Source organism: Phalaenopsis equestris, unplaced genomic scaffold (assembly GCF_001263595.1).
Source record: "Phalaenopsis equestris unplaced genomic scaffold, ASM126359v1 Scaffold000507, whole genome shotgun sequence".
NCBI classification, from domain to species: Eukaryota; Viridiplantae; Streptophyta; class Magnoliopsida; order Asparagales; family Orchidaceae; genus Phalaenopsis; species Phalaenopsis equestris.
In genome coordinates, this window is record NW_018164947.1 from 1487159 (window position 1) to 1497554 (window position 10396).

Here is a 10396-nt window from a genome sequence, read left to right on the forward strand (position 1 = left end):
TGTTTGGCGAAGAGGGGGTGTCGAGGTGACAATTACCGAAAGTGATGGGCGTGTCGTGGCGACAGGGGCCCGAAAAAGGTGTGCCAAGGCGGCAGTGACCAAAACGAATGGGTGTGTCGTGGCGACAGTGACCTGAAGAAGGTGTGTCGAGGCAACAATGACCGAAAGGGATGAGCATGCCGTGATGGCAGTGGCCCGAAGAAGTGCAACACAAGCAAATGATAATTATCATGCAAGCTAACACATATAAGATGCAACATGCAAGCATGCAATATAATGCAAAAGCAAACAAACATGCAAGTGATCGATCGACCGGACCGTGGTGGTCGGTCGAACCAAAGTGATCGGTCAACAAGGCTGGAGAGGTCGGTTGAACCAAAGTGAGATGCTCACCTAGTTGAGGCGGCCGATCGAAGAGAATTGAAATGCTCGTCGGGTCGGGGTGGCCGGTCAAAGCGAAGTAAGATTCTCACCAGGCAGGGGCGGCCTATCGGAGAGAATTGAAATGCTTGTCGGGCTGGGGTGGCCAGGTTCACCAATGTGCAGATAGAAAACCAGGCTCGTGCTAATGACCTCACTTGGGAAACCTAAGGTTTAGACCCTTTGATATGCGGCATCGCCCCCTCTTGCTCTAGCGAGGAAATGTGGGGAGTTTCTCTCAGGATCTCCGAGGGGAAAACTCTCCACGACATCACGAAATGGACTAGCTACAAAACTTTTACAATTTCCTGAACTCCTCCAGACATTGCAAAGAGAGCCAGCTAAAAGGCTTCTCTCGCTTTGCCAAGTCCAACCTCCCAGTTTTTCTAAGGGAAGTGAGGGACTCTGACCCATCAGGACATGTGCTAAGGCTCACAACAAAATGGAGACACTCGGCTATACGGTGGGTGTTGGCTACGAACAAGAAATCCTAACCTAAATGCTAGCACTAGGAAATCCAACGATCCATCACGCAAGCACGTCGTGGCACCGACCACGTGTGGGCGATTGAACCCACACGCCTAGACACCACTAAAACCTAGGGCTAGCTAGGAGTTAGAAAATCTCACCACCGTGACAGTTGCGGACGCATTTTCTTTACTTGATCCAAGCTCATCGGTGTCTGATCCATGCTTCAGTGTGCCTCGTAGAATGTGCACAAGACAACAATCAACAAGTTCGGTTTTTTAAGTGAGAAGCCTAGGTCTGTGACTTGGTATTTGAATGTACATATACATATACATATACATACATACATACACGTAAATCTTCCTTCAAATAACTTTTTCTTCTGCTACAAAGCCGCTTCATAACAAACCATAAGTATTGTTAATTGTCCAACAAAAATGAAAACGACAACAAAAGCCCCTACAGAAAGAAAGAAGATGACATTATGCATTGAAAAAGAGATTTATACAAATACCACATAATTCACATGTATTTACATATCAAACATCTAAAATTTATTGTTTACATACATGAGGCTCAAATCTTCAACCTCATAACAAAAATATAACTATCACTTCATTGAAGTGATATACACCTTTCTGGACTTTGATGTAGTTACAACATTGGTATTATATATGCAAATATTATATTTTAGATATTAGATATGTAAATACAAAAGAATTGTGTAGTGTGATCTAAATTTTCATTTCAAAAAAAAAAAAAAAAAAATCAAGTTAACATCAGCAAATGAAATTGGAGTTATTTATCTTGCATCTTAATTCTCCTCTTGATCTCTCTCTCCAACTCCTCAGACCCACCAACCTCCTCCAATTCCTGATAAGACATGAACAATATATCAGAAAGGAAACAATCAAAACCACAAGAAAAAATAGCTTAGAGATGCATCTGAGAACATAAAGTTTATATGGGCATTAATTACATTTATATTTACCAGGCTATTTTTGTGTCTTTACATATCCAACACCTAAGCTTAATTTCATATTTACATGCATAAAACTCAAATTTTTGATATCATATAAGAAAAAATACTAATTAAATTGAAATGCATTTTTTCATGAATAGGCTTGTGACAACAAAACATCATATTCTTAAATACAAAAGTTTAGTAAGAGATAAAAAAAGGTGTAGACCATCTTGGATGTGAACAGAGAATTACAACAATAGAAATTTCGGTCATGAAATTGGGATTAAAATTTACCAAGAATGAATTTCAAATTATTAGATTATAAAAAACTAAGTGCAAAACATTAATAAAAAAACAAACTTGCAACACATATTTTAAAGAAAAATCAATGATTTTTTTTTTCCATTAAGCCGCATCAAACTCTCAACAAAATTAAGTTAAAATATAATTGAAGATGTCATCAAATCTAAGAACAGATTAATGTATAACTCGTTATGACATAATTTTATTCAAAAAATATTATCACACGCTCCGATGCACCATATAGGACTAAATTTCTGACATAAAATGAGTTGTTTTCTTAATGCGAGAATTACGAATTACTCAATATTCTATAGCAAATGCATATAAAGCAAACGATGAAAAAATAAAATTTGGACACAATATATATATATATATATATATATATATATATTTCATCCATTAAAGTTGCAGAGAAAACAAGAGCGCCAACGCACCTTAGGTCCCATGAAAAGCCCGTAGGGGACGCCTTCAAATTTGTCCGAGTGGTGGATCTGCAAACACCTCAGATTTATGATCAGCAATATTAAAAATAAAAAAACTAACAACCAAAAATCGTCGCTTTCTGCTATGAGATTGCGCGAAAGTGGAAGAAGAATCGAGAAGAAAAGGAAAAAAAAACGGTGTGTGTGGATGAAATAGATGTACACGTACGCCCCTGCGCACATGATATTTGCTCAGGGAGAAAGGATACCTGATGAGCGGCGGCCACTCGCCGGAAATAGGGGACGTTGGCGATGGGCCCCACCGGAAATCTTCGGTGTACCAGGCCGTCGTGGACGAACATATATGCAATCCCGAACAGCGTAATCCCCAGACCCTGTAATCTCTCGAAACGTGGACGCGTCAGCGACCATTAAGATTTTTTTTTCTTTTTTTTTTAATTTCTGTGTTATTGAATAAAAGCTTGAAATTTTGAAAAAATTATTAGGTCAGGAGTCCTAACACATTAGAATTTTAATGGTGTCAAGTGGCCCCAAAAAAATGTATTACTGTGGGATCATTTGACACGTGACCTCCCACCATATGGTGGCTCATAATATTTCCTCTAAGTTTTGAGGCCTGAATGTCTGATAATATTGTTTTTAAGCATGCTTATTTATTTCGGAATTGAAATTGGCGACCATTAAGATTTTTTTTTCTTTTTCTTTATTTCTGTATTATTGAATAAAAGCTTGAAATTTTGGAAAAAATATTAGCTCAGGAGTCCTGATACATTAGAATTCTAATGTGGGACGTCACGTGTCAAGTGGCCCTCAAAAAAGTGTATTATCATGGGGTCATTTGACACGTGACGTCCCACCATTAAACTCCTGATATTTTCTCGAAATTTTGAGGCATGAATGTCTGATAATATTATTTTTAAGCATGCTTATTTATTTCGGAATTGAAATTATACATAAATGTTTAGGAAGATTTACATACATGCCAGTATGCATATTTAACGCCTAAATTTAGATATTTAAATGCCGCTTTACCAATGTTTTTGCTTTTAAATAATTAATAATGGAAATATTTAAATTTATTGATATATTTAATGAAAAATTAAATTATTTTAAAAAATATGTATTTATTAATTACAAATTTTAGTTTGATATTTAAAAAGTACATAAAATGATATTTTCTTTGAAAATATCAAATTACATATGAGAGTTTAGAGGGTATATTCCCATCATGCCCGAAAATATCAAATTATATATGAGAGTTTAGAGGGTATATTCCCATCATGCCCAAAATCATGTGCAAACAATTCTTTTTTTTTTTTTTTAAATAGCTCTATCGAAATCCAAAATCATGTGCAAACAATTCCTTTTTTTTTTTTAAATAGCTCTATCGAAATCGATAATTTATAACAAACAGACAAAAACGCAGCCTCTTACCGCGCCGAAGCAGAGTCCAGGAACAAGACCGCGGTGGAAGAAACCATAGGAGAGAAGGAAGATGGCCGGAACTGCGTTTATAATGGCGAAGACATCATTGAGCTCGAAGGGCCCCTCCCTCGCTCGGTGATGCGATTCATGCATATCCCAAAGCGATGCGTGCCACAGCACCCTGTGAGCCCATCTCGCCCAGAACTCCATTCCCACCTAATCCATTAAACTCTCTCAATCCTCATATGCAGATCCCTTGTTTCAATCCAATCAATTCATTAATCAGTTTCAGCTAATCTTACCGCAGCCCCCACGGAAAGAGAAAAGGTCCCAAGCATTTCGGTAAAGGGGACTTCACCGCCCTGCAGTTAGGTCAAATGTGTAAAGAAATCGCAGAAGGGGAATGAGATTTAGGGTTTCGAGTTTTGACCTCCATTTGCCATGCGAATCTGTAGTAAACTGCAGCGACGGCCATTGAGGTGATGCCAAAGGTCGACATCACCGCTGCGATCAAATATGCCCTTCGCTCCGCCCGTTTCCGAGCCATTCGATCGGATACTCTGTTCGCCGAGATTTGTGTCGGATCTTCCTTTGGCTCATAGGCGTTGTGCTCTGGCAGCAGCGAAGGGATGGCGGTTTCTTCAGAGGTATTTGAACTGGATTCTTCCATTACAAAGCAGATGGTCGCGGTGTGATCCCGCCGTGTTCTAGATGGATGAATGAAGAGCGCGGTGTTGCGGCGAGGCGAAAGGGGTGAAAACAGTAGGATGCCGTCGTCGGAGCGGTGAGTTGAGGAGAATCCTAAAGGGATTTTAGCAAGGCTTCGGGATCTCAGATTCATCGATGCGGCGGAGAGTAAGACCGCCATGATTCTCTGCTACAACTTCAAAGCGACCGGGATTTTGTATGCTTCTCGCAGGCGGAAGAGGAAAGGATCCTGAACCACAGAACTGGCGGCCTTCATTTAAGCTTACGGTGCTTATAAGAAAGGACACTATGTTGAAATAAATTACATGGATTGCCATGAAGGAGAGCATAATTAGTTAATTAACCGTCCTATCGCCTAGTGGCATTATAAGTCAATAATTGATGCTACACCATAAAAGTCTTGGTAAAAAATTACCGGAATTTCAAATTGATAAATGAATCATTTTTTTTATTTATTTATTTAAGAATAGTTTTGAATGGATGCCATAATTTAATTGATAAATATTTTTATAATTATGCCAAATTTTAAGTTGAGAAGAAATTAATTTAGAATAAGCAATACGATAGAATAATATATTGATATGACTTGATTTTATAAAATTATCTAATATACATACAACAAAGTAAGTTGTAAGGATAAACATTAGGGTTTTACGACAAATTAAAAAGAAAAAAATCAGTCAAATAATTTCACTGGTGTACACTAGATATTATAATTAATGTCATTTTTTTTTAAAATAAAGGATGGCATTAATATGTCATAGTAGGAATGAAGTATGCGAAATAGATTTCATTATAGTAGCTAAAGGAACATATTCACTTTTGAAGTTGTCTATTGTTTAAAGAATGTTTGGTCGTTTATTGTTGAGAGTGCAAAGGCTAAGATGTCTAATAGGATTTTGTTGTAGATGGTATGCTTAGGCCATAACAATGATTGCTTGTCACTAAAACTAGGGACCATGGAAGACAAAGCCTATGGGTGTCAATATTAGTGTTGACCAGATGCATTAACCTTGTAAGTGATAACACATGTCACATTGTATATTAATCATCTAAAGGCATTTTTGGGGCAGCTTGTATTTTTCAATATAACCAACTTATTCTGAAACACGGCACGCGGGTCAACCTACGACATACGTTATGCATATGTTTAATGTAAAAATAAAACCCCATTTTAGGATAAACGGGCAAAACGCACGACCCCGCACTTATAAGCTGCCCCCAACGGGCCCTAAGTGATGGCATGCATCAACAATTTTTTATTATATTTTCGCACAAAAATTTTGCTGTTTTTTGGTTTAATTAATTCTATCTTTTCATACACAAGATTTTTATATAAAATTAAGACAAAACTCGGTACTGCTGTAAATATTTTACACCCTATTGTTGTGTTGACCATAAGAACTACTTTTATTTCTAATGAGCACTCTTAAATGGCTAATAAAAATAAATCTCAATATAATTACATCTCTCACTAGTACTGAATGCATAATAAAAATAAATTTAGATGAAAAGACCAATAACCTTACACAAAAAGAATAACAAAAAGCTAAAAATCAAGATAACTAAACACTCGTTTTAAAATTCACACCTTTGATAGAAACTCAAATTACGTCATACACAACTAAACACAATCACTCTTCCGAAACATGAGGACACCAAAGAAGGAAAGAATTCACTAGAAATCAAAAAAATCACATGCAAAAGGAATATTCATGGCATCAGGTCCAATCCATGCATGGAATGTTCATATGGAGCCATCTAAGTGGCTAGAATGGGAGATAATGGCTTCTGGAGTTCATGATAAAATGAGTAAATCCTTTAAATTTTCAATGTCAGATTCAATTAACTGTGCTATGAGTTAAAAGATGTTGATAACTTTTACTTTAACAGGCATAAAATATAGCAAAAAATAAATTCTTGAGGAAAAAAAAAAAAAGTTTAAACGGCAAAGTATAAACAAAATAATGGAGACAAGAGAAGCTTTAAATGGCAAAGTATAAACAAAATAATGGAGACAAGAGAAGAGCAAAAAAAATATATAATAAACAAAATTGATGTAAAACATCTTTTAATTACTAATTAAAATTAAAAGATGATTAAAAAAAATTCAGTATTCTAAATTTAAATCATGCCTCTCCTACTCTTCTCTTAGTTCTCCTTTTCTGCTTCTCCTGGACTCTGTACCTATCTCTTCTCTCCTCTCTATTACGTTTCTTCGACACTTGCTCCGTCTTGGCCTTCATGGCCTCATATTCTTTCTTCTTCACTTGCTCCTTTAGCTGCCGCTTCCTCATCTGTTAAATATAACAGCACATAAAGCAATGGCGGTATGTAAAATCTAGAACCATAAGAGGTGTACAGCAAGATTGAATATTTTATACAAATCATCAATTTGTCACAACAGACCTTTTCATTCTTGATCAACTTGAGGTGTTGGACAATGGCATGAACTTTTCGCTCGTGGGGCTCCATGACGACTGCTCTTCGTTTTTCGAGAAGAGGCCTTTTCTGAGCGAGTTTGTTCTTCGGCTTCGAAGCGAATGGCAAATCCGCTTGTAGTTTTTGCGGGATCACTAAAGGATTGAACTTCCTCGGCAGGCGCTCGATAGGCTGTTGAAAGGTATGCAAAAATTATGTTGATGGAATAAAAACATCACGTAAAGTTTACATACACGCCGCTCAATTCCTACGGATTTACATATCTAACACCAAAAGTTCAATATTTGTACATATGCCACCTAACCGATACATGAAAATGTATATTTCACTTCTGTCCCCATTTCGCAGCACTTTCAGTTTTTTTTTTTTTCTATTTTTTGTTTTTAGTTTGTTATGTTTATGTTTTGACTTAAAATATATTTGGTTGTGGAAGTTGATTTTAAAAACACTCCAAATAACTTTTGGGTTCTTTAAGTATTTTTAAAAACAAGTAATTAGTTTTTAAACCAAAATTTTTAAAAACACAAGAAGTTATACTATCCAAACCTGCTTTCAAAAACATAAATAAAAACAAAAACAAAAAACAAAAGCAAAGCCAAACGGACAATAAAATAATTATATTTTTTATATGATATATAATATTTCAATTGTCTAAATGTTGAAAGTATAGGTGTTAGATATTTAAACATATAAGAATTAGATCGTATGAATGTAAATGCCCCAATTTAGAAATCTGAAGAACCTTATAGGCTGAATCTTTGTCATAGGGAATTGGGATGTTATTCTCCCGGCGAAGCTCCGCTACGGATTTCATGCCGTTCCATTGTTGATCTCGTGGCTGCAATGATGTCGTTACTGGATTGAAGAATTGGGGGATGTCAACTCGAGTCCAAGCACGCAAAAAGACAATGTCGCTCATGAGAATCCTGTCTTCAAATGTGCATCTAGCAATTCCTTCTTTAATATTTGCTCCCGATGCCTTCGACCGATTGCCTATTTCTGCTTTTGCGGCCTGCACCATGGAAAAGTTGCAGATTACACTTCCAAGCTAAAAGACTAAACAACAAAGAAAAACTAGGAAGAATCCAATTAAAGAGAAGCTTGATATTGTAGGAAGCATACCCATACATCACTGTGATGCAAAGCTAGCAAAAAACCTAAAGGGCTATTTGGGGTCACTTTTGTTATTATTTTCTTTTTTTTTTCTTTCTATGTTTTGATTCAAAACAAAATATGCATGGCTATTTGATTAAAGTATGGATATTTTTAAAAACACTCAAAACATATAAAAAATGTTTCGAGCATTTTAAAAAACATCTTAATTATTGTTAGAAATAAAAATAAAAAATGTAAAAAAATACACTATACAAACATATTTTTAAAAATAAAGGAATAAATAAATAAATAACAAATTTGATAAAAAACAAACCATAAGTAAACACTGATCACAACATTTTAAAGCATATAGCATTAGTAGAAGATAAATGCATAGAAGAGACTCTCCACTGACATTATGTAAATAATAATATAAGATTTGACATTCATATTAAGAATAAACTTGTATCTCAAGTATCTCTTTTCAATTTTTCTATTGCTTGTTCTCTATTGTTGTCAATTCCTTTATTGGAAAATTTTTTGAAAAAGAAGAAAGCTAAATAATAAAAAATATATATATCAATCAAATGGAGTGCAACATATGCACAAGGAAATGGCACCAAAAGAGAAACATAAGAAAAATGTTAGCATGCTTACCTTCTTGACCTGTCCTCTGATACCACTCACTGTTCTAACAGCAGCACCTTCAAACCTAGCAATTTCTAAATCAGAAGTAAACATGTCTTTGATTAAAGCTGTTTTCTTAAAGATCTTGCAAGGATAACCGACAAGCTTTATCTTCTTCACCATTCTAGCAGCATGATTAAACTCGAGCACCACACCAGTCGCTGTAACTCGGAAAGCTGCCTGAAGAGAAAAGTTCCACAATCAATATTTTTCTTCAGAGCCTAAGCAGAGAAGGCAAATTTTTCTCAAGAAAAAAATTCAATGATTATTTCGCACACTTAAAGTAATGAATTTTAGGGCGGCTGCTTCATAGTAACATATATTTGGTACACTGCAATATAGTAATTTCAGGTTGACAGCCTTAACATGGAAATAAGATTTTTAAAGAGGTCCAGTTTCCATAAGTTTGGCTAACTAATGAAATTCACTTATCAGAAACAATGTTACAAAGAACGGTCACAAAACCAATATTTTAATAGGGGCATTTACATAAATACCCGCAATTCTAATGAAGTTCCACGCTAAAAATTCTGCTTTTAATGATTTTTATAATATATTAGATACTAAGAAGGGTAAAAAATATATGTATAAACTAGCCAAACAAAGAGAAAAGAAAAGTAAAGATTTAACTCAAGTAAAGTGTATTAAAGATGAAAATCAAAAAGTATTTTTCTTAGAAAAAGATATTCAACATAGGTGGGTGAGTTATTTTGATAAATTATTTAATGAAGTTTCTGAAACTACGATCGACCTTAGTGATCTTAATATCGTTAACAATAATAAAACGTTTCATTTTTACCGTCGCATTAGTAAAAAAGAAGTTGATGGGGCTTTAAAGAAAACCAAGGGTGAAAAGTCTGTACGACCTGATGATGTCCCAATTGAAGTATGGAAATGTTTAGGAGATTTGGGAGTTTCATGGCTTACTAAACTCTTAAATATTTTATATTAAAAATTAATAAGATGTCTGGGGAGTGGAGGAAGAGTATTTTGATCCCATTTTTAAGAGTAAAGGGGACGCACAAGAGTGTGCAAATTATAGAAGAATTAAGTTGATGTGTCATACTTTAAAATTATGGGAGAGGGTAATTGAACATAGGTTAAGACGTATTACAAAGATTTCTCATAATCAATTTGGATTTACGTCGGGCAAGTGTACTATAGAAGCTATACATTTTTATTGAGAAGTTTGATGGAGAAGTTCAAAGATAATAAGAAGAATCTACATTTGATTTTTATTGATTTAGAAAAAGCTTACGATAAGATTCCAAGAGCTATCCTTTGGAGAGTTCTCTAGAAGAAATGTGTTGATATGACTTATATTTAAGTCATTAAAGATATGTATACTAGAGCTGTTACTTGTGTTCAAACTGAAGGAGGATTGACAAAATATTTTCCTATTTCTGTTGGATTACATTAGGGATCGACTTTAAGCCCATAT

General features: G+C 35.1%; 2 protein-coding genes across 4 annotated transcripts in view; both read right to left on the reverse strand.

Annotated features, from left to right (window-relative positions):
• Positions 1–1637: 1637 nt before the first annotated feature.
• On the reverse strand, positions 1638–5089 carry LOC110028272 (beta-carotene hydroxylase 2, chloroplastic-like). The gene is made up of 6 exons (XM_020730048.1): positions 4454–5089; positions 4326–4385; positions 4033–4239; positions 2847–2972; positions 2590–2646; positions 1638–1761 (listed from the first exon to the last, which is right to left on the reverse strand). The coding sequence occupies exons 1-6, from the start codon at positions 4889–4891 to the stop codon at positions 1687–1689; spliced, it is 963 nt and encodes a 320-aa protein (XP_020585707.1). The 5' UTR covers positions 4892–5089; the 3' UTR covers positions 1638–1686.
• A 1747-nt stretch (positions 5090–6836) lies between these two features.
• Positions 6837–10396, reverse strand: part of LOC110028271 (ribosome biogenesis protein BMS1 homolog) — a 32546-nt gene continuing 28986 nt past the window's right edge. For all 3 annotated transcript variants that reach the window (XM_020730047.1, XM_020730045.1, XM_020730046.1), the window contains exons 17-20: positions 8926–9135; positions 7916–8185; positions 7141–7344; positions 6837–7028 (exon numbers count right to left, since the gene is read on the reverse strand). In XM_020730047.1, coding sequence (XP_020585706.1) covers positions 6861–7028; positions 7141–7344; positions 7916–8185; positions 8926–9135 — 852 coding nt within the window. In that variant the 3' untranslated portion in view covers positions 6837–6860. The remainder of the gene's footprint in view (positions 7029–7140; positions 7345–7915; positions 8186–8925; positions 9136–10396) is intronic.

Bases quoted from the DNA above. Each gene is read 5' to 3' on its own strand.
- LOC110028272 (XM_020730048.1), bottom strand. From the start codon at position 4,891: ATGGCGGTCTTACTCTCCGCCGCATCGATGAATCTGAGATCCCGAAGC. The intron at 4,240-4,325 runs GTAAGATTAGCT...TTAATGGATTAG, and splicing joins CTCTTTCCGTGGGGGCTGCG to GTGGGAATGGAGTTCTGGGC. The intron at 1,762-2,589 runs GTGCGTTGGCGC...ATGTCTTATCAG, and splicing joins GGCTTTTCATGGGACCTAAG to GAATTGGAGGAGGTTGGTGG.